Source organism: Gymnoscopelus braueri (assembly GCF_963280865.1).
Source record: "Gymnoscopelus braueri genome assembly, chromosome: 10".
In the NCBI taxonomy this organism is placed as follows: domain Eukaryota; kingdom Metazoa; phylum Chordata; class Actinopteri; order Myctophiformes; family Myctophidae; genus Gymnoscopelus; species Gymnoscopelus braueri.
The window spans coordinates 30,172,558-30,198,185 of NC_137611.1; the positions used below are offsets into that span (position 1 = coordinate 30,172,558).

At 41.6% G+C, this 25,628-nt stretch overlaps 1 protein-coding gene across 1 annotated transcript in view; it reads right to left on the minus strand.

Annotated features, from left to right (window-relative positions):
• cdh12a (cadherin 12a) overlaps positions 1-25,628 on the minus strand; it is a gene marked incomplete at both ends in the record, with an annotated part of 74,845 nt that overhangs the window by 24,255 nt on the left and 24,962 nt on the right. The window contains 3 exons of the mRNA XM_080439839.1: positions 12,525-12,712; positions 14,532-14,699; positions 19,349-19,468. Coding sequence (XP_080295965.1) covers positions 12,525-12,712; positions 14,532-14,699; positions 19,349-19,468 — 476 coding nt within the window. The remainder of the gene's footprint in view (positions 1-12,524; positions 12,713-14,531; positions 14,700-19,348; positions 19,469-25,628) is intronic.

Here is a 25,628-nt window from a genome sequence, read left to right on the forward strand (position 1 = left end):
AGGCAATAAATCCTCTTGCAACGCAGGAGGTCACTACCATCATCACCTGAGTGAGCACAGAGCCACTCTCAGCAGTCAGTCTGGAGATGAAGGAAAGGATGATGAAAAGGCAGAAAGCGTATTCTCATTTTAACCCATGAAAACCGTGAAAGTATCTGTGTCATTTTACATTTTTGCTATATACATAGCACATTAGTTGGCTGTTCATTACATTTTTTAACATCTTTGAATATATATATATTTTTAAGCGTTTTTAACTCAAATCTTTGCCTCTGGGGTCCCTGGAATTAAATATTTTGAGATGGGAGTCGGCGGCCAAATGCATATAATTTGGCCCGACATGAAAAAGTTTGAGAACCACTGATATCGCAACATACGTTTTTTTCAGAAAACTGTTCTGAAGACATTCGTAGAATCGGCCCCAGGTCTTAATGGGTTAACCACAATTAAACAACAATATGAGTATGTTTTTTTATATCTGACACTTGTATACTTTCCAGTGCATATTGTTTCTGTCTCGATCTCATGGTAACTCATAGAATCTAAGGGGCTTGAAAGAGATGCGAAGGAGAGACGTGAGTGAAGGCTCTCCCTGGATCATATTGAGTGTTCTTCTTTGAACCAACACCCAGACTTCTTGCTAAGGGCAGTTGGGGACAGAGATGTGGTTAAAATACAGAGAGGTGAAAGGAGACAGGTGTTTGGCAGAAAAAGAGGGAAGAGGGATTTAATAAATTGACTGCTCAGTGCTCACACCATGGCATGGTGCGATGAATGGAAAGATGTATGAAAGCAACTTAAACAAATGCAAGAAGTGTTGAGAGAGGGGATTACCAGATGACACAAAGAACAAATGCACCCACTAAGTAAGATAGACTATGAAGACAAAGGGGAAACTGGAGTGCATGGGGAATACCTAATACCTTAGGTGCTCTTAGAGAGGAGTATAGCAGTTGAACGAAAAAAAGGGAATACAACCTCAAATTCTTGAGGGTTTAGAAGTCTAAGGGCCATATTTAGACAATCTATATGGCGCAGGGCGCACATTTTTCGGGTGTGTGTTCAGCTCCAAATTTAGTTTGTTATACAGTGGGGTTTCTTGGTGCAAAGCAAGGCGCATGGTGCAAAGGGGATGTATTTAATAAGAAAAAGAGGTTGCGCATCAACAATGGGTTTTCTCAGTGGAGTGCTAGACCCAAAATCCAGTATACATCAAAAGTAGGAATTAAAAAAATCCCAAAGGGGTAGCACATCCAAAATTTCAAATAAATGGAGGACAAAGTACTCACATTTCCACTTTTTTTATTGGCACACACCAATAAATGAACGCTTACGCGTTTCGGCTATGAGCCTTCCTCAGAGCATGATGCTCGGGAAGTGTCGGGTGTCAGTTTGTAGGCTCATGTTGTTGTCCTCCATTGAAAATAACTTGTAACCTGTTGCTTTGTTGCTCTGCCTTTTTACCCGCTTAGCGAAAGCTGCGGGTCTATGAAGAGGCAGACCTATGACTCATCATTCGACAAATTTGCATTCGACAGATTCATTTGCATTCGACAGATTTGTTCGACAGATTTGCGTCATTGGCTGTCGTTTAAGCCAATGGGATACTTTCCCATACTCTGAACGGGCGGCCTCGTCTTCCCAAGCTATGGGACTATGCAGTCCTCCGACCGCTAGCCGAATTTGGCTAATAGTTAGCTTGTATGATGTTACTAACTAACTGTTTTTAGCCAAGCGCGCTAATGTCCGCTCCCCATTAGTTATCGACGCAATTCGCGTTATTACTCTCGTAATTTTCATGTATTGTACATCCCAAAATAAAATTTATTAACCATGTTATGGTGCTGTAATGACTTTATATTTTCTCAACATAATACTGTCTTTCACACGGCCCTTGGAAAAGAGGATCACTTCCGCCATTTTCTTCTTCGTTGGTGTAAACAATGACACGGTTGCCAGATTTTGAGAGAAAAATAAGCAACCAGGTCAATGAAAACAAGCCCAAAGACTTAAGTGACTATTAGGCTACATGAGCACTTCAAACCTATATGCATCGGCTATTTGATAATAGACGACTTGGCAATAGCCGATCTACAAGCTCACAACAAAATAATAACAAATAACAAGCAACTACCTACATTTACAAGCAACTTCACAGAAAACAAGGTCGCTTGTAATTAGTATACATGCCAACACTAGTACGAGTACTTTTCCCATGCTGTTTTTAACATGACTGCCCTGTTTACAAATGAATGAATACACACTACAACCAAGGTTACTGTAGCAACATTTTTCATGTAAGGTATGACGCTAAAATCAGCTGCATTTCATCAGAAAAAAACAGATCTACAAGCTCACAACGCATCGCCGCCTTGTGAGCTTGTAGATCTGCTATTTTTTATTATGACGTTTTATTGAATACTTCATTTACAAAAGACATTAATGAAACCAAATGGACCCATTTGGGTTTTTCTTTCATGTAAGCCAGTAGTGAAAAGGGCAAACTTGCAGTTATGCATTACAAGCCTAGCTGTTTCAAACAGTGAAATCAAAAGACAAGTTGTGAGCTTCACTTTTATAAAGGGTTAGGGTTACATTGCAGTATTGATACTTTTACTTAAGTAAAACATTACAGTACTTTTTCCACCACTGTTGATGTTTTTAACATGACTGCCCTTACGCTACCTGTATTCTATGGACTCACTTCGTTTATTGTGAAAATAGTTTCTTTCTTTCATACATAAATGAATACTAACTGGTCACCACCGGTCTTTTGTCCAGGAACAATGCATACAACACTATCAACCAGTCCTCCTGGGTGTGTGTGTGTGTGTGTGTGTGTCTTCATTTTTGTTGTTCATACATTTCTAAGTGAAACACTGTAGTTTTGACTTGGGTAAGGGTAGGCTACATTATGAAGTAACTATATCAGCTGGTGAAAATAGCAGATCTGTGAGATTGTAGATCAATTATTTTCACTACCATTGATATTGTACACACACACACACACACACACACACACACACACACACACACACACACACACACACACACACACACACACACACACACACACACACACACACACACACACACACACACACACACACACACACTTTATATTGGTAGCCAACCAATGAACCTCTGTGGAGTTATTTTTGTTGCATTCGAATGGCTGAGATTTTATTTTAATGACAACTTTTACATTTTGTACTGCAGATTGGGGCAAAAATAGCCTGCCGCAAGCGGGTATATTATGACTTTGTCATTTCTTTTTTCTGTATAAATGTCTGTATCACAGAATGTATGAATTTTGACTTTTTTTGCAGATGGGTTCCCAGATTGCGTTTGAGCTAATACAGCAAACTCCCATTGAAACAGAGTACAGAACAGAAGAAGTACAGTAGAGGATATCTCAGACTTTGTGAGAGAATCCTTGTCCCTCAGGAAGGCATGAAGGAGGATTCAAAGGAAAAGCGTAAGTGTTTTTCACAAACATGAATGTAATGAAGGTTGATACACTGTGGGCAGGAGGCCAGTCGGTTCCCAGTGTATTTAGAATTGTCTGGTTCCATTTGTCTTTTCATTTGAAGAGAAAACTATATTAAACTGCAGCACTTTACGGTGTTATTTCCCTGAGGAATATACTGCACATGCAGCGTTGGTGATGTAGTAAATAAGTAGCATTACCTATTGAAAACCACCTTCTGCATGCTCTCATACTGTACCCCGTCTTCCCCTGAGCCTTCATATTGTTTGTCTCCCCCACAGCCTTCATATAGTTTGTCTCCCCTACACTGTCTCCCCCGCCTTCATATAGTTTGTCTCCCCTACACTGTCTCCCCCGCCTTCATATAGTTTGTCTCCCCTACACTGTCTCCCGCTCAGCCTTCATATAATTTGTCTCCCCCACGTCGTCTCCCTCTCAGCCTTCATATAATTTGTCTCCTCTACACTGTCTCCCCCTCAGCCTTCATATAGTTTGTCTCCCCCCACGCCGTCTCCCTCTCAGCCTTCATATAATTTGTCTCCCCTACACTGTCTCCCTCTCAGCCTTCATATAGTTTGTCTCCCCTACACTGTCTCCCCCTCAGCCTTCACATATTTTGTCTCCCCTACACTGTCTCCCTCTCAGCCTTCATATAGTTTGTATCCCCTACAGTGTCTCCCCCTCAGCCTTCACATAGTTTGTCTCCCCTACACTGTCTCCCCCTCAGCCTTCATATAATGTGTCTCCCCTACACTGTCTCCCCCTCAGCCTTCACATAGTTTGTCTCCCCTACACTGTCTCCCCCTCAGCCTTCATATAATTTGTCTCCCCTACTCTGTCTCCCTTTCAGCCTTCATATAGTTTGTCTCCCCTACACTGTCCCCCTCTCAGCCTACATATAGTTTGTCTCCCCTACACTGTCTGCCACTCAGCCTTTATATAGTTTGTCTCCCCTACACTGTCTCCCACTCAGCCTTCATATAGTTTGTCTTCCCTACGCTGTCTCCCCCTAAGCCTTCATAAAGTTTGTCTCCCCTACGCTGTCTCCCACTCAGCATTCTAAAGGTAGATTTATGGTCGGACGGAGACGGGGGAAACGTACAGCCATGGGGCTGAGGGCCTGGATACGTGTTCTGCGTTTCGGGTTCACAAACACTCTTGCGGAGCTTACGGTCATACGTTCTTCCGTCGAGCTAAGCTCTGAAGTAAACACGACAGACGCCTGCAGGCAACGCACTTTTTGAGTGGTAATTCTGTATAGACAAACGGTATAATAACAATGAAGCTACAAGAAGTGTCCCCAAAAAGACTAATAAAATGAATTTTACACAGTATGATTTTAAGGGGAAACAGAAATTCTGTTTTCGTTAGTCAGGGTAAAATAAAAGACAGTTTATATGAATATCATACCTTCCCTTAAGCCTATTTGAAAGATGGGTGCACTGTCAGGGGTGAAAGGGAGGGAGAGAGTCCTGAGCAGATAAAGGGAGGGAGAGAAGATCTCCTTTATGTTGTAAATAGAGGAGAGGAGAGAAAAGCGTGCATATTTATCCCGTCTTTAAAAAACTATTTTGATGTGGGATTATACGGATGAGAGAAACCTCAAGCCTTTCATCCACGGCTTGATCCCGGGGTAATTTTTCAAGGTGTGCATACATGTAATTTCTATATATATGAAAGATAGCTGGATACATTTCATCCGCTCATGCTTTCCATCGATAAATTATAAGTGTCAGGAATTCCAGTGCACGTGCATGGAGAGGCCTCGGTTCCCTGCTCTGCAAACATCATAGTGATTTGTCACTGGCCAAAGCATTTCCCTTTCTACTGTGCTAGTGTGCTATGAATAATATAGTGCAGGCTATTTTTCACTTACGTATGTCCTACATTTCCCATGTCCTTTGTCTGTATTCAACCTTATGATAATCTCTAATGCAGAGAAAACCCTTTAAGTGCTGATGAGAAGAGTTTGTGTCTGAAAATGAACTACTGCCATTATCTGTTAATTTGAGGCCTGAAATATGCAACATTTTCCAGCCATCTTGTCTATCTGTCAATAGTTAGATAGTTAGATTAAACAAACAAACAGGTATAGTACAGTAGGTTACATTACAGTAGTTCTTCTTAAGCCATAAAAACCAGGAAAGCATCTGTGTCATTTTATACTTTGGCTATTCAAAAATAGCAGATATACAACCTATGAGCTTGTAGATCTGCAAGTAAAAAATGAGTTGCTACTGCTAAGTACTTTTTCCATCACTGGTTACGGCTGCCTCCTTATAGATTTTAACCTGAACCTACATTATCTATTTAAGACAGTATCCAAACAGCCAGTACCTATTGCAAATAGTCTACTAGTATACCTTACCTACAGTATCTAAAACAGTGTGCAGTGCATCAAGTAGGAGAAGCAGCTGTATTTGCCCTTGGAGTTAACAGCCTTGACATCAAGTTGAAGACAAAATCCCAATACATTTGTAAACGGAAATCGAGCTCCACATCAAAACTGGATCAGAAGTATAGTTTACAGTACGGCTGCGGGCCTCTGCAGCTCATTATTTCTTCCCATTGCTCCTTCAAAATGTTGAGACAGCCTGTCACGCTTTTGATGAGCTCAACTGTTATTCTTTTACATTTCATAACACAGCAGATGCATTTACCGTGAACAGTGACTGCTAAAGCAAATTGGCGTAGGTTTTGTCAGCGTTGTGCCGCTTCTTTGATCTCGTTTGTATTGATACCGCAGCTACTCCATATGGTGTCCGAGATAGTATTCCCCTAGAGAAGATTTGATCCAAAGCGATAATAGCGTAATAACAGCAATATCAAACGAAGAGTCATTAATGAGTTTGGCACGCAGACGGGCGTTTATATTAACACCAACAAAACTATCAAATCAATCAATCAAATGAAGACGTTTATATTTGAATGTAAAGACAAGAAAAAAGAAAGAAACGGAGTAGTGACTAACTACAGGTGACTGTACACCTATTAATGTAGAGAGAAAAAAACAATAATTGGAGACCGCACAGTGAAAACCTCAGTGTTCATGTATCCATTGGTAACTCAGAGAGTACACTGAGGACTTTACTGTACAAGGTAAATGTGGCTTAGCAAACGCTCTGCTTGTGAGGTGCAATCAATAACAGTACATCTGCCCTGCTGCACTGTGTGATGGGGAAGGTAATGCGCCACTCTGCTCGCAGATGTGCCAAGCAGTAAGTGATCCCAATCTCACACACACACACACACACACAAACACAAACAAGTGTGCGCGCACACACACGCATGCACGCACACACACACAAAAAGAAGTGTGCACGCGCGCACACACACACACACACACACACACACAGTAGCAGTAAGTGAGCCCAATCATCCACCACTCCCTGCGATTGAACCTCTGGCAGCAATTTGAGGAGATGATTCTCAAAATTACCACTCAAATGTGCGCAATTGTGTGTGTGTGTGCGCTCGCACGCGCGCGCACACACACACACACACACACACACACACACACACACACACACACACACACACACACACACACACACACACACACACACACACACACACACACACACACGTGCAAGCACATGCACACAATACACAGTTTGTGCACATGCACACCAACGTGCACGTACTGTATGCTGTACACATTCACATGCATGAATGCACACAATACACTGACTAGCACATTTGTACACACAAACCCTCACACACATGGTTGCATCCATAAAGCCACAACCTGTCTTACTCACACACACACACACACACACACACACACACACACACACACACACACACACACACACACACACACACACACACACACACACACACACACACACACACACACACACACACACACATTCATTTTGCTCTGTCAGCTGTTTGACAGGGATCCCAGATGCTCTATACCTTTACACTTTATTACACCTTGCTGATGGAAGATCTGTGCTATTTAATGGTTGAGGGGGTGGCGAGAGAGAGAGAGAGAGAGAGAGAGAGAGAGAGAGAGAGAGAGAGAGAGAGAGAGAGAGAGAGAGAGAGAGAGAGAGAGAGAGAGAGAGAGAGAGAGAGAGAGAGAGAGAGAGAGAGAGAGAGAGAGAGAGAGGGGGGGGGGGGCAAGGCAATTTATAGAGTTGAAAACAGAGAGAAGTAGAAAGACCAGGAGGAGGGAGTCAGGGTTGAGACATCAAAGCAAAAAAAGGAGGCCATGTTTCCCTTTTTCCTAAATTCCAAACCCCAAACAACCTCACACACTCCTCCCTGGTGTCCATTTTCACAGAGAGAGACCCACTCTTGGCTCGTTGCAAAGCTTTTAACGGGAGTAGATCTCGGACAACGGCACTTCTGAGAATAGAGAGCGAGTTAGGGAGAGGGCTCCACAAACTTAAATGCTGTAAAAAGGCTTTGTCTAGAGCAATATATCACCTCATCTTGTCAAACACACATACTGTAAGTGCATGCACAGGCACACGTACACAAACACAGTCACACACACACACACACACACACGCACGCACACACGTACACGCGTGCGCACATCACAGCATATCAAGCAGAGTGATATGTGAGGGTCACAGAGGCTGTCAACGCTGTCTCTCTTCTTGTTATCAGCGGACAAAGCAGCTGTACTTTCTTGCCAGAAAACTTTTCAGGCTACGCTTCTTTTAGACAGAAAGAATGATGTCTGTTGGCAACATGTCATGTCAAGGAAATTAACGTTGCGATGGGAACGATGTACAAAAACGCACACTTTTTGACCTTGTAAACCTGTGATGTGACAATAAAACTGATTCTGATTCTGATTCTGATTCAAGGGAAATTAAGTCACAGATAGTCAGTATTAATTTCACAGATTATCTGAGGCAGTATATGGTTCTCAATTGTTATTATCATTCATTTATTTAACAAATGAATCATGTATTGGTGCGATTACAGCATGTTTGGCCATTCAACACTGGCGGATTGTGTCAATTATCATTTTGTAAATAGTGGATTGATCTGAGCCATTCAGGAAGGATACATTTTGTCGATAAATGTAAATAAACAAAACAATTATTCCATCTCTGTGGGAGATATACACATACATATACACACGCACGCACACACGCACGCACGCACGACGATGAGACAGACTCCAGGAGTGACGTAAACAACCTGACACAATGGAGTCAGGACAACAACCTGTCTCTCAACATCAACAAGACCAAGGAGCTGTTTGTGAACAACAGGAGGCCGGAAAGAGCAGAGCATGCACCCACCTACAGTGGAGAAGCTCTGTGACTTCAAGTTCCTCAGCATTCACATCACTGAGAACCTCACCAGGGAAAAACACACCGGCCACGTGGTGCAGATGGCACAGCAACACCTCTTTCACCTCCGGTGGCTGAAGCAGTTGAGACCCACGGAGTTGGGACCCACGGTCCTACTGTACAGTACGTGCCTTGTATTCTTTATTCTTTATTAGGATCCCCATTAGCATCCACCAAGTGGTTACTAGTCATCCTGGGGTCCCCAAAACAATTATACAATAAAAACAGACAATATAGTTAAGATTGTGCTATATAACTAAAACAAAAAAGGAAAAACAGACAAAATATAGTAATCATCAAAATAAGTGAAGTCACTCTGAATATAAAACAGAGACAACAATAACCAATTAAATCACAAATACAGAGTATTCACAAAATACACAAACAAATAAAATGAGGAACAGAAATAGTGAAACACACAATTACATCTACAGTATATGGGAGTCGGACTCATCAATTTATGTTTAACTCATTAAGACCTGAGGCCGATTCTACAAATGTCTTCTAAATCCTAACAGTTTTCTGAAAAAAACTTTAGTATGTTGCTATATCAGTGGTGCTCAAACCTTCTCATGTCAAGGACCACCAAAAATCATATGTATTTGGCCACGGACCCCCATCTGAAAATATTTTGGACCCCCAGAAGATTTGAGTTAAAAAAAATATATATATATATTCAAAGATTTGCAAAAATGTTTATGATTTTTCCAAAATAGCAGATCTACAAGCTCATAGTGCTGCATGATGTGACATGTTATGAGCTTGTGAAACATACACTCATATACAGTATATAGCTAAAATCAAAGACCCAGATTCTTTCCCGGTTTTAATGGGTTAAGTAACTTTTTAAAAGAAAATCTACTTCTGGTGTGTCTAACATTTATGGGGAGCATATTCGGAGCCGAAGCAGCTCTGTAAAGAACAGTTCTCGTCATACAATTTGTTTGTGTTCTTTGCACCACCAGATGACCTGTGCTCACTCCCATTCGTATGGGAACTGCACTGCTCTCAACTGCACTGCTCTCAGCATCAGATATGAGCTTTCCTCCATGCAGGACATACACGGTAGCTGTTGTGTCAGCAAAGCCTGTGGGATAATCAAAGATCCGAGCCACCCCAACCATGCACAGACTGTTCCAGATGCGACCACATGGCATCCACAAGACTAAGTAAGGGCAGTAGGCTAAGCAGCAGCTACTCCACCAGGCAGTCAAGCTTTTCAACGGCGTGACCGTGAGCCGTGAAAAGCAAATCCCCCCAGGGAATCAGGTTATGAACGATTGATATAACAAGCCTGACTACCGGTCTGCCTACAACTAGCCTATACACACACGCAAGGACGCACACAGGCACATGCGCATACAACACACACACACACGCACGCACACACACACGCCACACACACACACACACACACACACACACACACACACACACACACACACACACACACACACACACACACACACACACACACACACACACACACACACACACACACAAAGAGGCAGATACACACATATACAGTAGATAATTGCACATAGCACTCCTCAAACACCTTCTATAATAATATAATATAACACACACAGACACCTGACACTTTGTATACACACAAACATAATATGCAAACAAAACACAAACACTTATACAGTGTACTCATACAGTGGAGTTATGTAAAAACCTCCAGCTGTCTCCTACTGTATAGCCAAGCAGAAACAATTCCAAATTCTTGCATGATCTGCAGCACGTTTCAAAGGTGTTATTGAGCTTAACAACACGGAAGGCTTAGATGTATTGAACATATTGCATATTAAAACAGTGTTGCGTTATACCACCTCCTCTTGCAAAACAGGTTTGGCTGTGAAGCCATCTTTTTATATTGTCGCCATTGGCTGGAAACCTTGTATCTCCAAAACTGTTACTTTTCAGGAAAATGGAAAAAAATAACCTGTGCTCCAATGGATCCAATGTAGTTATTATTTTGTCACAAGCTCTTGTTGTTGTTTTTTTTTGGCTTTTATGCCTTTATTGATAGGATAGGATAATAGGCTGACAGGAAATGGGGAGAGAGATGGGGGTGACATGCAACAAAGGGAGATACGCTACGCCAGCGGTCCAGGCCACAAGTTCTTGTTAATACTTTTCATCGGTTTAATATTTATAAAGTTCTGTATGACACTCTCGTACGACAAAGTAGGGCATTCATTTACATCCATGAAATATGAAATATGGAAATGTGGATATACAAGGTTTCTGCCCAACAGCAACAATGTGTTAAATGCATTGCATTCACAATGATGAGTGCCCATGGCAGAAGGAGAGAGAAATCAAACCAAACACAGAGGAGGTCAACGCTTTCCAAAGCACCACTGTTACACTCAATGCAGACGGGCACCGATCTGCCGAAGAAATCGTGTCCTCATTATGTAATGTCGGCCATGGCATTGTGACATAGCCTGAATCCATAGTTAATCAAATTATCCTATGAATAACTAATGAGAGAGGACAGAAAACAAATGTCTCCGCTTTTTGAAGCTACAATGTGGCACGCACGCACACACTCTCACACACACACACACACACACACACACACACACACACACACACACACACACACACACACACACACACACACACACACACACACACACACACACACACACACACACACACAGCTATACGCACGCACATGGACGCACATATTTCCTCCATACGCAATTACAAATGCATGCACAAACACAGTGTGCATAGACAGATCTCCCTTAAATGTGAGATCCCTTCCTTCAGTAGAAGCAATCACTAGGACAGTCTCACTATACTCACAAAGGGAAGGCCAACGCGTTTCAGCCAACTTTTGAGCAGAAGGGCTCCGGTGCTCAACAATATAATATGAACAAATTGTTACTTGGGCACTTCAAAAAAGACGACCCACGTAACGTACTGCAGCATTCATTAGGCCTGTACGTTTTATTGCATTACGGGGGTCAGCAGTCACCCCTGTAATGGAATAAAACATACAGGGGTCACCCCTGTAATGAAATAAATGTCCAGACCTTATGAGTGCTCCAGTGCTTTATCTGAGTAGTTTTTTTTTTAAGTGACCAAGTAACTCTTTCTTCAGTTTCACTATACTGTTTGACGGTTTGAACCATCCTGAAATATAAATATGAAGTAACGAGGGCCTCACTGTACCGTTTGATGGCGGCCGGTTTGAACTATGCTGAAATAGGCTATAAATATTACGTAAGGGTCTCATTATACCGTTTGACGCCGATTTGAACAATCCTGAAATAGGCTACAAATATGAAGTACCATACGTCAGGAGCAAAGATGGTGCAGCTAGAGAAGCTACTGTGTTTTCCGTCCACTACTGTATTATGCCATTTGAACATATTTTTTTTGTCACTCTTAATAAAACTTCTGACAATCAAAATAGCTTTATTCAAGGAACAGGTGCAACGCATCAAGCAGAAATCAACAAATAATTTTTTTTGGGGGGTGGAGCAACACTCGCTCAAATAGAGACACTGTGAGCGAATATTTTATGGATTGGATGATGGTGTCCCTATTACTGTCAACTAGCAAGAAGGTGGATATTGTATGTGCGACTGCACTAAATGCATTAGGATAACCCAACAGGCCAAGGACCTCCATGTGCTGCATGTAGTGTGTTTGTTTTGGATGTTTTGACAATTTTGAAATGCACACAGTACCTTTTTCAAGACGATGACACCCTCCTGACTATAACCATTAGAGGTCACGTCAAACATATTCCCCTCATCTCCCGGAACGATAGAATATTCCACCTCTGCGTTCTTCCCAGCGTCCAGATCGTGGGCTCGTATACGGCCGACTGCAGAACCCACCAACGCTGTTTCTGGAACCCGCAGGTGGAAAATACCTGAAATAGAGAGAGAGGCAAATGGGAGAGTTCTTGAATAAAACACCCCACAACAATAAAAAGGAGGAAAAACTAGAAAAGTGTGCTCCTCGGAGCGGGTGCAACCGTCAGTACACAAGGAAGCTGCGCGGTAGTGAGTTTGTATGACAGATGGTGCAATTGTTCGCATTTGTGATGGCCCCTATGGCGGAAGTTCATGCTGTGAGGTGCGCTCTTTAGAGGCCCTCAACATGCAATTCAAATTTGGGTATGGATGTTGTGTTCATGAAACATAGCATTTTCTTTTTTTGTGTGCGAGTAAAAAAATTATGAAGGCAAGTATGGTTGATGATCATTATCACATGACTCAAAAGACCATTTGTGCCTAATATTATGAAACAAATCATGTTTCGGCAACTCACAGTGACATTTGTAACGTGTGGAGCCCCTATGGGTGAAAGTGTAATCGCTTTTGGCTCTGCATTGTTTAGAGGTCCTAAATGTGATAAAAATTTGTGGCATTTTTTGCAAAAGAGCCGCCCTCACACAAACTTGTAATCCATTCCATTCCAATAGCAACCAATTGGAATGGAATTAAAAAAATCAGACTGATACATGCTGATAACACGACTTCAGGAGATAATTGTGTACAGATTTGTGAACTGTTCCACCTACAGTTCAAGAGTTATAGGGCAACACGTGAATCAACCTGTTACAGAGCCACAATGAGGCTGATTTGAAAGGTTTGGGCCAGAAGTTTTGTCTTGGCCTACTATGAATGTGCGTGCAAAATTTCAAGGGAGTGAAAACATAATCCCTCGCCTTCGGCTGTTATGTCCCATCCTAGCGGGGATCAAAAAGACTACATTCCCCAACTAATACCCATTGACACCAAATCTCTACATACAGAGCTTATAGATCTTTTGGGTAATTTTCAGCATCACATTCTTGGGGGAACATTAGCCAAAAATAGATCTATAAGCTCACAACTTGTAGAAAGGTTAAGAGAGACAGTATAATAAAGAGAAAGAAAGAAAGAAAGAAAGAAAGAAAGAAAGAAAGAAAGAAAGAAAGAAAGAAAGAAAGAAAGAAAGAAAGAAAGAAAGAAAGAAAGAAAATAATAGAGTTACCATAATGTGGAAGAGAAGACAGTGAGGGTTTAAAGCTGCAGTATTATCAGACTGGGTGTCAGTGATAGCCATAGATGTGTAACTTATCAGGGTGTATTATTTTTACAGTATTTCTGCCAACAAGGTTTTCCGTAAGGACTTTCATGCCTCACAATACAGCTATCTCTCTTTTGCATTGGTCGTATTGAAATTCCCTTGCAGTAAAACCAAAGAGTAACAGGCAATGCAAAATGTTTCGGGGATGCTCCATCAGTTTGATGCACAACAGTTTCATAATGTTTGAGGGATACATCACACACACATTCACACACACACACACACACACACACACACACACACACACACACACACACACACACACACACACACACACACACACTCACACTCACACACATTCACACACACACACACACACACACACACACACACACACACACACACACACACACACACACACACACACACACACACACACACACACACACACACACACCAAGTCAAATACACCTAGATTATTAATTGTATAAGTTGCAGCTGTGGTGGTGCTTACATCAAGGTGTACTACAAGGTCAGTTTTATGCAGCCTGACATAGTTTTTAACCTCATCTGGAAAACTAACTTCAAAATCAGCCTAGGGTTTCACCCCCCTTCAATAAAGACTAAAATCTATACTGTATTATCCTTATCAAAGAGCCTTAAAAATTACTCACTTTTGGCGAAGCGTGGTGGGTTGTCGTTGACATCGCTCAGGGTGATGTTGATGGTGGTGGTCCCTGCGAGACCTCCTAGCTGACCCCCCATGTCCTTGGCCTGCAACAGCACCTGGTACACCTCCCTCACCTCACGGTCCATGTTGGGCAGCGCCGTTCGGATCACACCTGGCGGAGAGAGGAGGCGCAGAGAAGGAAAAGAGAAAGGTCCATGTGGAGAGGAGGCGATGAGGAGGAGAGGGTGAAAGTGGAGGTGGTAAGGGAGGGAGAGAATAGAGGGAAGGAGGCAAGAGAGGGGAAAGGAAATGTGAAGAGGATAAGGGGCGGTAGAAGAAAGTGAGAAACACGGAGGATGAGACTGAGATGAAAATATTATAAATAGGAGAAAAGACAATAAAAAGGGAAGCAAAATTATTCATCTGGGTCAGTGGTTCTCAACCTGTGAGTCCCCACATGATTTTTGGGGGGTCCCCAGATGACAGTGAAGTGACAATTAAATACATTTTAATAACAAAAAAAAAGAAAGAAAGAAAAGAAAAAGAATATTACTGTATCAAAAGTAATAAGCAAACTATACTATAAAAACTGGTCAAACATTTGCCAAATTGTCAAATAATAGAAAGAAAGAAATAGGCTAAATTTGTGAAAATAGCCCGTCTACAAGCTCACAGCGCCTTGCAAAGCGAGGCGTTGTGAGCTTGTAGATCGTCTATTTTCACAATATTTATCTGTGGAACCGAGTCAAACTAAATGTAATGCCTCATTAATACATCCCAAGTGCTTGTCAGGATGGGGGGTCCCCAGTTCAAATATGTTTTTTGTTGGGGGGGCCGCGGCCTGAAAAGGTTGAGAACCACTGATCTAGGTGCAAATGCAGAGGAGAAACAGAGCGAAAGGCAAAAGGGGAGGGCAGAGCATTTCAGAACAAGAAGAAAGTGATGACTTGAAACCGATGACGTGCGACTTTTCAAAACACTTGTCACCTTTGAAGTTCCTACGAGGGAAGAGGAGAGAGAAAGACAGCGGGAGAGAGAGAAAGACATGCTGAAAGAGGTAGATAGGAGAAAGAGGTTGAAAGAGAGAGAAAAGCCCTGATAAATAAAGAAAGCGAAAGAGAGAAGTTGAAAGAGAGGGAGAGTCAGAGGCAGATGGATAAAGAGAGAGGGGGGAGGATTAGAGGTTGGAAGAAAGCAATAAGATAAACCTTTATTGATCCCCAGAGGGAAATTCAGGTGTCACAACAGCCACAGCAGTGAGAATGAAACGCATGAGGTGAGAGTAAAGAGTCAAGAACCAAGATAATACAAATACAAGATAAAACATCCCAAACTGAGCTACATGGCCTTAGATCTGCACTGGATCTCTGTACAGTCTATGAATAAATATTATGTTCAGTCAAATATTTAAAAAAATATACATCCATAGCTATATATGCATTCTCTCAACAGTTACAGTATGCTTAACAGGTATCTGTTAACATTTGGCGAATGTCAGAAAGAGAGAGAGAGAGAGAGAGAGAGAGAGAGAGAGAGAGAGAGAGAGAGAGAGAGAGAGAGAGAGAGAGACAGAAAAATAGAGAGAGTGAAAGACATGTGGATGTATGCGGCAAAATCCTCAGTGTTCATTTATCCATTTGTAACTCTGAGAGTGTACATATGGTTTGTACACTCTCACAGTTAAGGGAGTCATTGAAATTAAAAAGTTTGAGAACCACTGCTATAGCCCAAAGGGAAAAGGCTTTTTTGATCATTCAGGACCACGGACAGTGACAGTCAGCCAATTATAGTTGTTCTTGATTGCGAAGACATTTCTTGAAATTATGCTCTATTTCTGAAAACTCAAACTTAAATGCACACTCATCTTCATAAACTCCAAACATCCATGTCAAAACCAAACTCTCCCCTCTAAACCATGTAATCATATATCTCAAACTTTGCCTTCAGACATCACACAAAAGCCATAAAATACATACACTCAAAACAGCATTTACACACTGGTGAGATAAAAAAAAAAAAGAGAATAATTGCCAAATCTTGTCTGGTGTATATCAGAATAAATGGTCAGAGGATTCATACACTCTCAGAGTTAAATGAACACTCAGGATTTTAGAGTATAGAATTCATTAGGCCAGTACTTTAGAGCTCTTGGCTGGATGTTATGAAAGGGACACCTCTGAACACTAATCAGGCCGTAGTGCCTAATCAGGCCTGATGCACCACCCTCAGGCCTGGTGCACCACCCTCTGCCTTCATGGCAGAGCGTTTGATCAGCCCTGAATCAGCAGTGGGGGTCAAGGAGATGCTACAATCCAACTGAAGGCAGAAAAGGCATAATTGCAAATTGAGTGAGGTAAAGATAGCCACCAACACACCAGGAGAGGGGAAGCAATAAGTACAGTGGTCTTTGTAGGCTTTGTTGTTGCGATTGTTGTAAATGTGCTCTATAAATATAGATGGATTTGATTTGATTTGTAATCCTGGGTTAAAATTATTGATCAATTAGTGTAAAGGTCTTCTAGGCTTTGGTGCAACAGTTATGGACAGACACAGCATTGTTTTTGCTGAGCGGTTCAAAATCGAGGCAAAAGATGGCCAAAACTGCTATGCTGCAATTTCGCCGCCTTGATAGCCTTTTAAAGCTATATGTTGACTACCTCTGATGGAGTGAGGTCATTAAAGCAATGTCTGAACTACAACTAAGATGGCAGCTCTATGGCCGTCTGCTTCAAATAACTGTATTGACAATGTCAACCAGTTGGTGTCCTACCCCACACTGGAGTCAATGGAAGATAAAGTAGACCACCTCCAAACACTGCAGTTGAGCTAGTTATATCATATTAACATACTCTACCATACATATTGGTTACAATTATATTTTATTCATTAAAATAAGTCCTAGATTGAAGCTTAAAGGCGGTTACACACCGGCGAATATGCGAATATACGCAAAATTCGGACTCGTTCCGAATAATTAAAAGACGCTTTTTCGCTTCGCTTTTTCGCTCCATGTAAGCTTGCATTGACTTTATAAGGTTTTAAAAAAACACATTATTCGCATGAAAAAATCGCCCCGGTGTGTAAGGACCTTAACTTCTGTAGATAATTCGGCGACTCTACAGTTCTAACTATTTTGTATCGACTTGATGATAACAATGATAGTGTAGTTTCTAAGAGACGTGCTCAGACTGACAAACATCACAAGTAAACCGGACAGTGAGCCTAGAGAGGAAGTACTGTCGGTAGCTAAAGTCACTAGTTTATGCTTTCTCTCTCTCTCTCTCTTGTGGTCAATTGTGCCTCTCACTGCCTGTGTTTGTTTGTGTTTGCGTGTGTGCGAGAGAGAGAGAGAGAGAGAGAGAGAGAGAGAGAGAGAGAGAGAGAGAGAGAGAGAGAGAGAGAGAGAGAGAGAACATAAAGAACTAGAAATGAGGACACCGCAGACTGTGAGTGCATTTTTCAAAGACAACTGTGCAATTTGGGAAATGAGCCCCCTCTAAAACCAGCTGTGGAGCAAAGTAATATCCTCTGTGTCATTTGAACTCAGAATGTGAGAATGGACCCATAATGACTTTATGTATTATAATGCTATCCCAGTGCTAATATAGTGAGTCCACACCATAATTATTGCTCGAGGAAGGCCTAGCCGTCTTTGAGCAAACAAACAACTCTCAATCAAATCAAATCAACAATGGTCAAATCCAAATAAGTGTCAGTAATGAAATCATTACTCTGAGGTGGCCTTAGTTTGCATCTTATATTCATTGTTCTTTCCGATGGGATTTGAGAAAGGAAGTAATTACATAGCTGGCAGGATGCTTTCATGGCTATGATATTTATCTTCTCTCTAGGTTGCCATTCGAGACACGATGTGACTTTGTATCGCCTGAAAAATGTGCTAAAGTCTACGCCTTATCTTGGTGACACATCAAGAGCCGACACTAAAAACATTTCAAAGTGAAAAACGGACTGCAATTACCGCTGTTTATTACTATTCAATAGTGACATTACGCCAACTCAAAAGCATACATACGGTCCTCTGCTATGGTGTTAATGATTTCTTTCTAAATTTAACTGCAAATCATTTCCATATGATTGGGTACTTTTTTCTATCCTGACATGAAAGAGAGATGGAAGGGATACAAGTCTGCAAAATAATGATTGTTTTCATTGGGCCAGACAAGCCCAATCCTTACCAGACAGTGAAATAAATTGATTAAAATGAGTGTTACAAAGGAGAAGAAATCAGCCAAACTCACTCCCCTGGCAGAGAATAGCAAACTCAGTCTTTAGTCAAAACAGTCCCACTTCACTTGAGCTAGAAGCATTTGGCATGACAGCTGAATACACACGATGTTATCCATGCCAAATGCTTCTAGTTCAAGTGAAGGGTTCACAATTTGAGAACATACTGTAAAGTGCCTGCCATGGTCAATGATGACATTTAGATGGGTTTAATAAGTTGCATGGCTGTTTGCTGTGCTTCAGGTACAGGACACTTTGCATTGAGACTGAGATTCAAGAACATACAGGCTCACATCAAATGTAAGTGGTGAATTGCGTTCACAAGTTGCTTCATTAAATTGGCCTTTCAAATGCTTTCTGGGAGGAACTGGAAATGGTTACACTTTTGAAATACACGGTGAGATGCCACCGTTTCCTCACTCAATACACCAAACGCTGGCATTTTGAAATGGCCGAATAGTTGCTATGTCACAAAGAGTAAAAGTAAAGCATGTTGTGAGCTTGTAGAACAGCTATTTTATACTTTGCACAACAAAGTATAAAATAATCACAAAGGTTCTACAGGCCTTGTCTCACCTGTCTTGGAGTCAACAGAGAAGTAGGGCTGCCCGTGAAGAATACTGTAGACGATGCGGGCACTGTTGCCATACGTGGGGTCATCTGCATCTGTGGCGGTCACTTGTGTCACATATGTCCCTGTCAAAAGCAACATACAAATTATTGGACATGCTACATGTCACTAGATACTTTATCACAGTCACACATCATAATCTTTACACTGTCACTTATTGATTCTTAAACCCATTTTTTAATAAATACACACAATTCAACATTTCATTTAGACACTTCAGCTCAGAAATAACCAAACCATTATTTAACCATTTACCATTTATTAACCATTACCATATTAACCATTTACCATATATGCAATGATATTGCATTCAGTTTGGCGGTGTGACTCTGCTCAAGTGATATTAAAGATTCCCTGTGCAAACATGTCAAAGATCTTCAATCACAAACCCCCCGAGCAGAGCATAATACAGTTACATAAACACAACATTGAACCCTTAATGCACAACCACCACCACATAACACCACACCATCCACAGAACCATCCCACCAACAACCAAATACCACAGGGAGGAGGCCGGGGAGGTGGAGGAATTTTTACACTGACAGCTGTACAACCAGCAATGACAGCTAAGCATGTAGAATGAACAGAGAACAGAGGCTGCTTAAATGAACTGCCAGAGTTGCACTGTGGGTATGAGGGCGTGAGTGAGTTGGCTTGTAGCGAATGAGAATGACAAGAGGTTGAACGTACTGACTTAAAGGAGTACAACTGTATTAGCTTGTTAGCGAATGGGGGGGGAATGAAGTATATAAACATTCTGCCTCGGCCACGGTAAAGAAAACCCACCTTGAAACCTTCACATTTTCCATTTTATGTTTTATGCAATAACTCTGGTCAACCAGTAGCTCCGACGGAACCTCTCCCTCCGCTGTATAGCTCCGAGATGAGGTTCCTCGTTGTTTCCTGCCGTTTGCGGTCGACATTGTCGCACATTTTCCACTTTACATGTTTCTTACCCCTTTCTGCACATCGTATCCAAAAAGCAAAGCATTTGCGCCACTCTCTCAGATGTTTTAAGTTCTAGCGGAACATAACAGCTTCCAACGAGTTGAAAATTTTTTTTTTTAATTTGCCTCGGTTTTCATCCGGTTACATGTATTTAAGACATTGCGCAAGAGTTGCGCCCGTAGAGATAACATTACTGATTACCCTACTGGTCAAATGTTGAATTGCATCTTCTAATGCAAAATATTATGGAACCGGATGAAAACCGAGGCAAATTAAATACTTTCTTCAACTCGTTGGAAGCTGTTATGTTCCGCTAGAACTTAAAACATCTGAGAGAGTGGCGCAAATGCTTTGCTTTTTGGATACGATGTGCAGAAAGGGGTAAGAAACATTTAAAGTGGAAAATGTGCGACAATGTCGACCGCAAACGGCAGGAAACAACGAGGAACCTCATCTCGGAGCTACATAGCGGAGGGAGAGGTTCCGTAGGGGCTAGTCAACCAGTAGTGGTCCTATCTGACCACAGGATGTAAATGTTTCAATAGAAGAGCAGAGAGACCACCTCCTACCACCACAGTTGTGTTAACTGTATTGCATTACTGTAGCATGGTCTACCAAACAGATGTTCTTCACTAAATAATGTTATGGACTGCAGCTTTAGGGGCCGTCTGTCTGTCTGCCATGCATTTCAATGGTATGCGTACAGTCCTCCTCTTCCCAGGGCCAGAGCTTCACCGCTCGGCGTCCAGTGTTTTTTGGTGAAGCGCCCTGAGTGCTTCAAGCGGGAAATAGTTCCGTTTTTGGAGACGATCGCTGCTCATTTGATCCTCATTGTCTGACAACCCAGTCATTGACGACCTGATGTTAAATCGTTACCACAACCATGAGATACTGTTGGCTATTTGTGATAATAATGCAAATGACATGACGTTCGAGCACAGCAACAGCTGACATGTTCCAACATTGCGGGCGTCAATAAACGTTGACGACATGATATCTAAAGCGCTCTTCCGCTCATATAATGCTTGCTGTGTGTGGACATGGCCCTTTTCACTGTGTACCGTAGGTAGCAGGTTTAGTCAGATTTTCTACAATAGCAGTTCTCTCAAAACTAGAATCAAGCAAGTCCAGACTCAAGGTCATCATTTAAATGTAACCTATAGTCAACTAGACTGGTTATTAAGAACAATTCCTATTTACAATTAACAGCATCTTTAAAGCCATAGGGATGAACTACTGTCAGATATTCTGGTTACATTTTCTACAGTATGTTAGACCTATTAGATCACTGTGATTTTACGTTCCAATGCTTAATTTATGCTCCGTCGTACAACGGTGTCGCCCTCCGATAATAGCAGATCTACAAACCTCTTTGGTGTGAACCAGGCTTTACTATAGCGCTACAATGAAAAGAAAAAGGAAACAAAAGCAGTTCCCTGGTGGGGTGAGTCACTCAGTAAGAAAAAAGCATGCAGCTGATCCACCCTGAGAGTGTCTCCAAATGAAATCACAGATTTGCTTCTTGGCTCTATCATTTCTAGCTTTATGACAGGCTGTAATGTGTTTGGGGATATTGACTTGTCAATAAACAAACATATGGCATATGGTGTTAAAAAAAGGTGTTAAAAAAAGGGAAAAAAGAAAAGAAAAAAATTGAACCCCAAAACATTCCACTCTCAATAATACTGCACTAAAATAAGAAAAAAGTAGTTATGTAATGGTGTATGTGCCATACTGTTGATGTATTTTGCTGTAGCAGACATACTATGGTCAACATGTTGACCCCTCTGAGTACTGCAGCCTGCAGCTGAAGCATTAAGAGCTTACGGTCTTACTGTAAGACTTTTCCACTGTTAAATTACCTCTTAGTAATGGTATTTAGTTGACAGATGGACAGCCAAGTCTGGCTCTGTGATATACATTTACTGTGCGTGGGTGCATGCGTGCGTGCCTGCCTGCCTGCGTGCGTGACTGCGTGCCTGCATGCGTGACTGCGTGCATGCGTGACTGCGTGCATGCGTGTGTGACTGCGTACATGCATGCGTTATGGACAGTAGGCAGCAGGTGCAATCAAAAGCTGACATTTAGCAGGGAAGCATGTCAACGATGTAAAAAAAAAGGGCACATCTGATTTCTGTGAGACAAAAGCATGAATCTGAGAATAATAATGTCCATTCTCTCTCTCTCTCTTGTTCAGGCTCTTTCATAAGAACCACGTCAAAAGATAAAAGAAGATTTTAAGTGGTTATAAGTCCACCTTGATATGCCTATACAACTGGTCAAAAAGACATGAGAGAGTGTGAGAGTGTGAGAGAGGGACAGACAGACAGACAGACAGACAGACAGACAGACAGACAGACAGACAGACAGACAGACAGACAGACAGACAGACAGACAGACAGACAGACAGACAGAACAAATCTAAATGAGGAGGGGAACAGTACAAAAATGTCCACGCATAAACACACTGAAAGGGGGTTCTCGTTAAGCAGGAATACAGCTCTAACACTGTGGATGGCATACAGCATATGTCTCTCTACAGCACTGGTTCTAAACGTGAATACAATTTCAATTGTATTCACGTTCCCTTTGCAGAGAGGTAAAATTGTACTACACACTGAGGGCCCAGGCCGTGCATCAACACATTATCCATGCATAAACACACTGAAAGGGGGTTCTCCGTCGCTAAGCAGGAATAGAGCTCACTGTGGATGGCATACAGAATTCATCTCAATGACTCTACGGCATTGGTTCTCGACATGGGGTCAGGGGAACCCCAGGGGTCCTTGAGAAGGTTCCAGGGAGGTCTCCAGCTAAATTATTTATAGTGAGGAACCAAACAGACTTTCATTTGGTTCCATTTGTATACTCTCAGAGTTAAAAGGTAGGGTAAGTGATATGTTTTGGTCAAAACAAAACGTTTTTGGTTAAAAGGTTAAAGCACTATATTCTGATAACTCTGGTAATCATTGCTATTGAGTCTTTGTTCAGTAACAGGTTCCCCCCATCTCTCCAGGTCTAAACAGAACATCATTTTTCAGGTAGGTGACACAATTTCAGCCAATCAGGAGAGAGTACCCATTTATCAGCTTAATTCTTATAGTGTTCCAGTTCCAATTTTTTTTCCAGTTTAATCTGTAACCTGGCTGAGTTCTCAATCCTGATTGGATAAAATTGGTATCCCGATCTGAAATTGCATTTTCTGTTTAATAAAGAGCTGGAGAGACATGGAGAATCCTGTTACTGAACAAACACTCTAGTCTATAGCAATAAGTACTAACTTTTTTTTCTCTCCTTTTCATTGTTGTGGTTGTTGTTGTTGTTGTTGTTGTTGTTGTTGTTGTTGTTGTTGTTTTTCTTGGTCACGTTCAGTCATGTTTGTGTTTTGTAATGTCTGATAAAAGTAAAAAGGAATGTGATATGTTACCAATGAAAATTGGTAACATTAAAATAATAATAAAAAAATCTAATAGGGGTCTTTGAAATTAAATACGTTGAGAAAATCACGCACTATGGGATAATTATTATATAATTATAATAACAGGCCGAAGGCATGGCAGAGACAATGTTTTGCACCCTGTCCGTCTGTCCGTCTGTCAGTGAGTGTGAGTGTGAGTGTGAGTGTGAGTGTGAGTGTGAGTGTGAGTGTGAGTGTGAGTGTGTGTGTGTGTGTGTGTGTGTGTGTGTGTGTGTGTGTGTGTGTGACCAGCTAATCGGGATTTACATCTGTGCGTTCGCTTCCTTCTGGAAACGAACCCTAACTCGTTTAACAATAGCGTCCTCGGAGCCGACAAAACAACGGAAAGTTAGTCATATTTACGGGGCCAGAGCTCAGCTCTGGACCTGTTTTAATGTTGCCCTCTTTTTTCTTCTGCCACTTTTCGCAGTTCTGGCTGAACCGTGCATACGCTTTTTACGAAACTTGGCCATATGGTAGATGGTCATGAAAAACTATCAAGAAATAATTCTCACAATCTTTCGTCAAAAGGTGGCGCTATAGCAAAATGCCAACTTTGAACAGGTACAACTCATGCCCTGTTTGACCTACAGCCATGAAACTTCAATATACATATGCGTCTACTCATGATCAACAACTTTCACACTCTGACTTTTGACCTCTGACCTTTAGATCTCCCACCATTTTGAATAATATGAAAAACAGTTAAAACCTATCTCCTCCTGGGATTTTTTAGTAATCTGCACGAAACGTTTTACACATGAACTTTGAACCTATGCCGAAAAACTGATGCAAAAGATTTTCCATAAGTGAAAAAATGAAGCTTTAATGAGCCAATGAATATTGCAGTTTTATGACAATTATTCATCTGCCCCTAACACATACATGCAGACTCACATTTCTTTGAAACTTTGCGGTAATGTTGAGGGTCATTCCAAATATCACTGAAACCAATCTTACTCCAATTGGTCAAAGGGGGGCGCTATAGCGATTTTTTTTAAATGCAAACTTTAAACAGGCAAAAGTCATGCCTCGTTTGGCCGACAGCCATTAAACCTACTTACACATGTGCCTTGACTCATGAGGAACACATGTATCACGTTAACCAGTAAGCTCCGCCCTTAGATTGTCTGCAATTTTGAGCAGTTTGAAAAACACTTAAACCCAGGATTTTTCAGCTATTTGCGTGAAACTGTATCATCTGTGTGATCTCCTTTTTCACAGGTTCTTGTCTGTTGGTCCAATGGCTTCTCCCTTAAGCGAGTGCCTCACGACCGCAAGGTTGCCGGTTCAAGCCTCACTTGATGCAGACTCATTTAAGTTGAATTGCAAAAAACATGACTGTATCAATGAATACATATGCAAACGGTAAAGATAACATGAAATGCTTATTTGAGAGTATGTTTTTTCAATGTATGACGTACTTCATTGTGAAAATATCCGATCTACAATCTCACAACTTTTCAGATAGCAACGTTTTGTGAGCTTGTAGATCGGCTGCTTTCACTGGTTTCGGTTTCGAGGAGACATACAATTTCTCTATTGGTAAATGGTTTGTGAACGAGTGATCTTAGTGTTAGTGAAACAGGGGCTTGGTTCATGACAGAAGGCAAAAGTGTATGATCTTCAACAGACAACTTCAGCCTGGATGAAGCTATAGCACTACTTGTAGTGTCTCATTCTGTGAGTCCGAAGGTTGAGAGTTTGATTCCTGTCAATGGCAATAGGTTGAGCTGTCTGTTTCTCTCACTCTGTCTGTCTATCTGGCTCTGTCTGTAGGTGGGTCATTCCACTTTTCAATTGCATCGCACAAAACA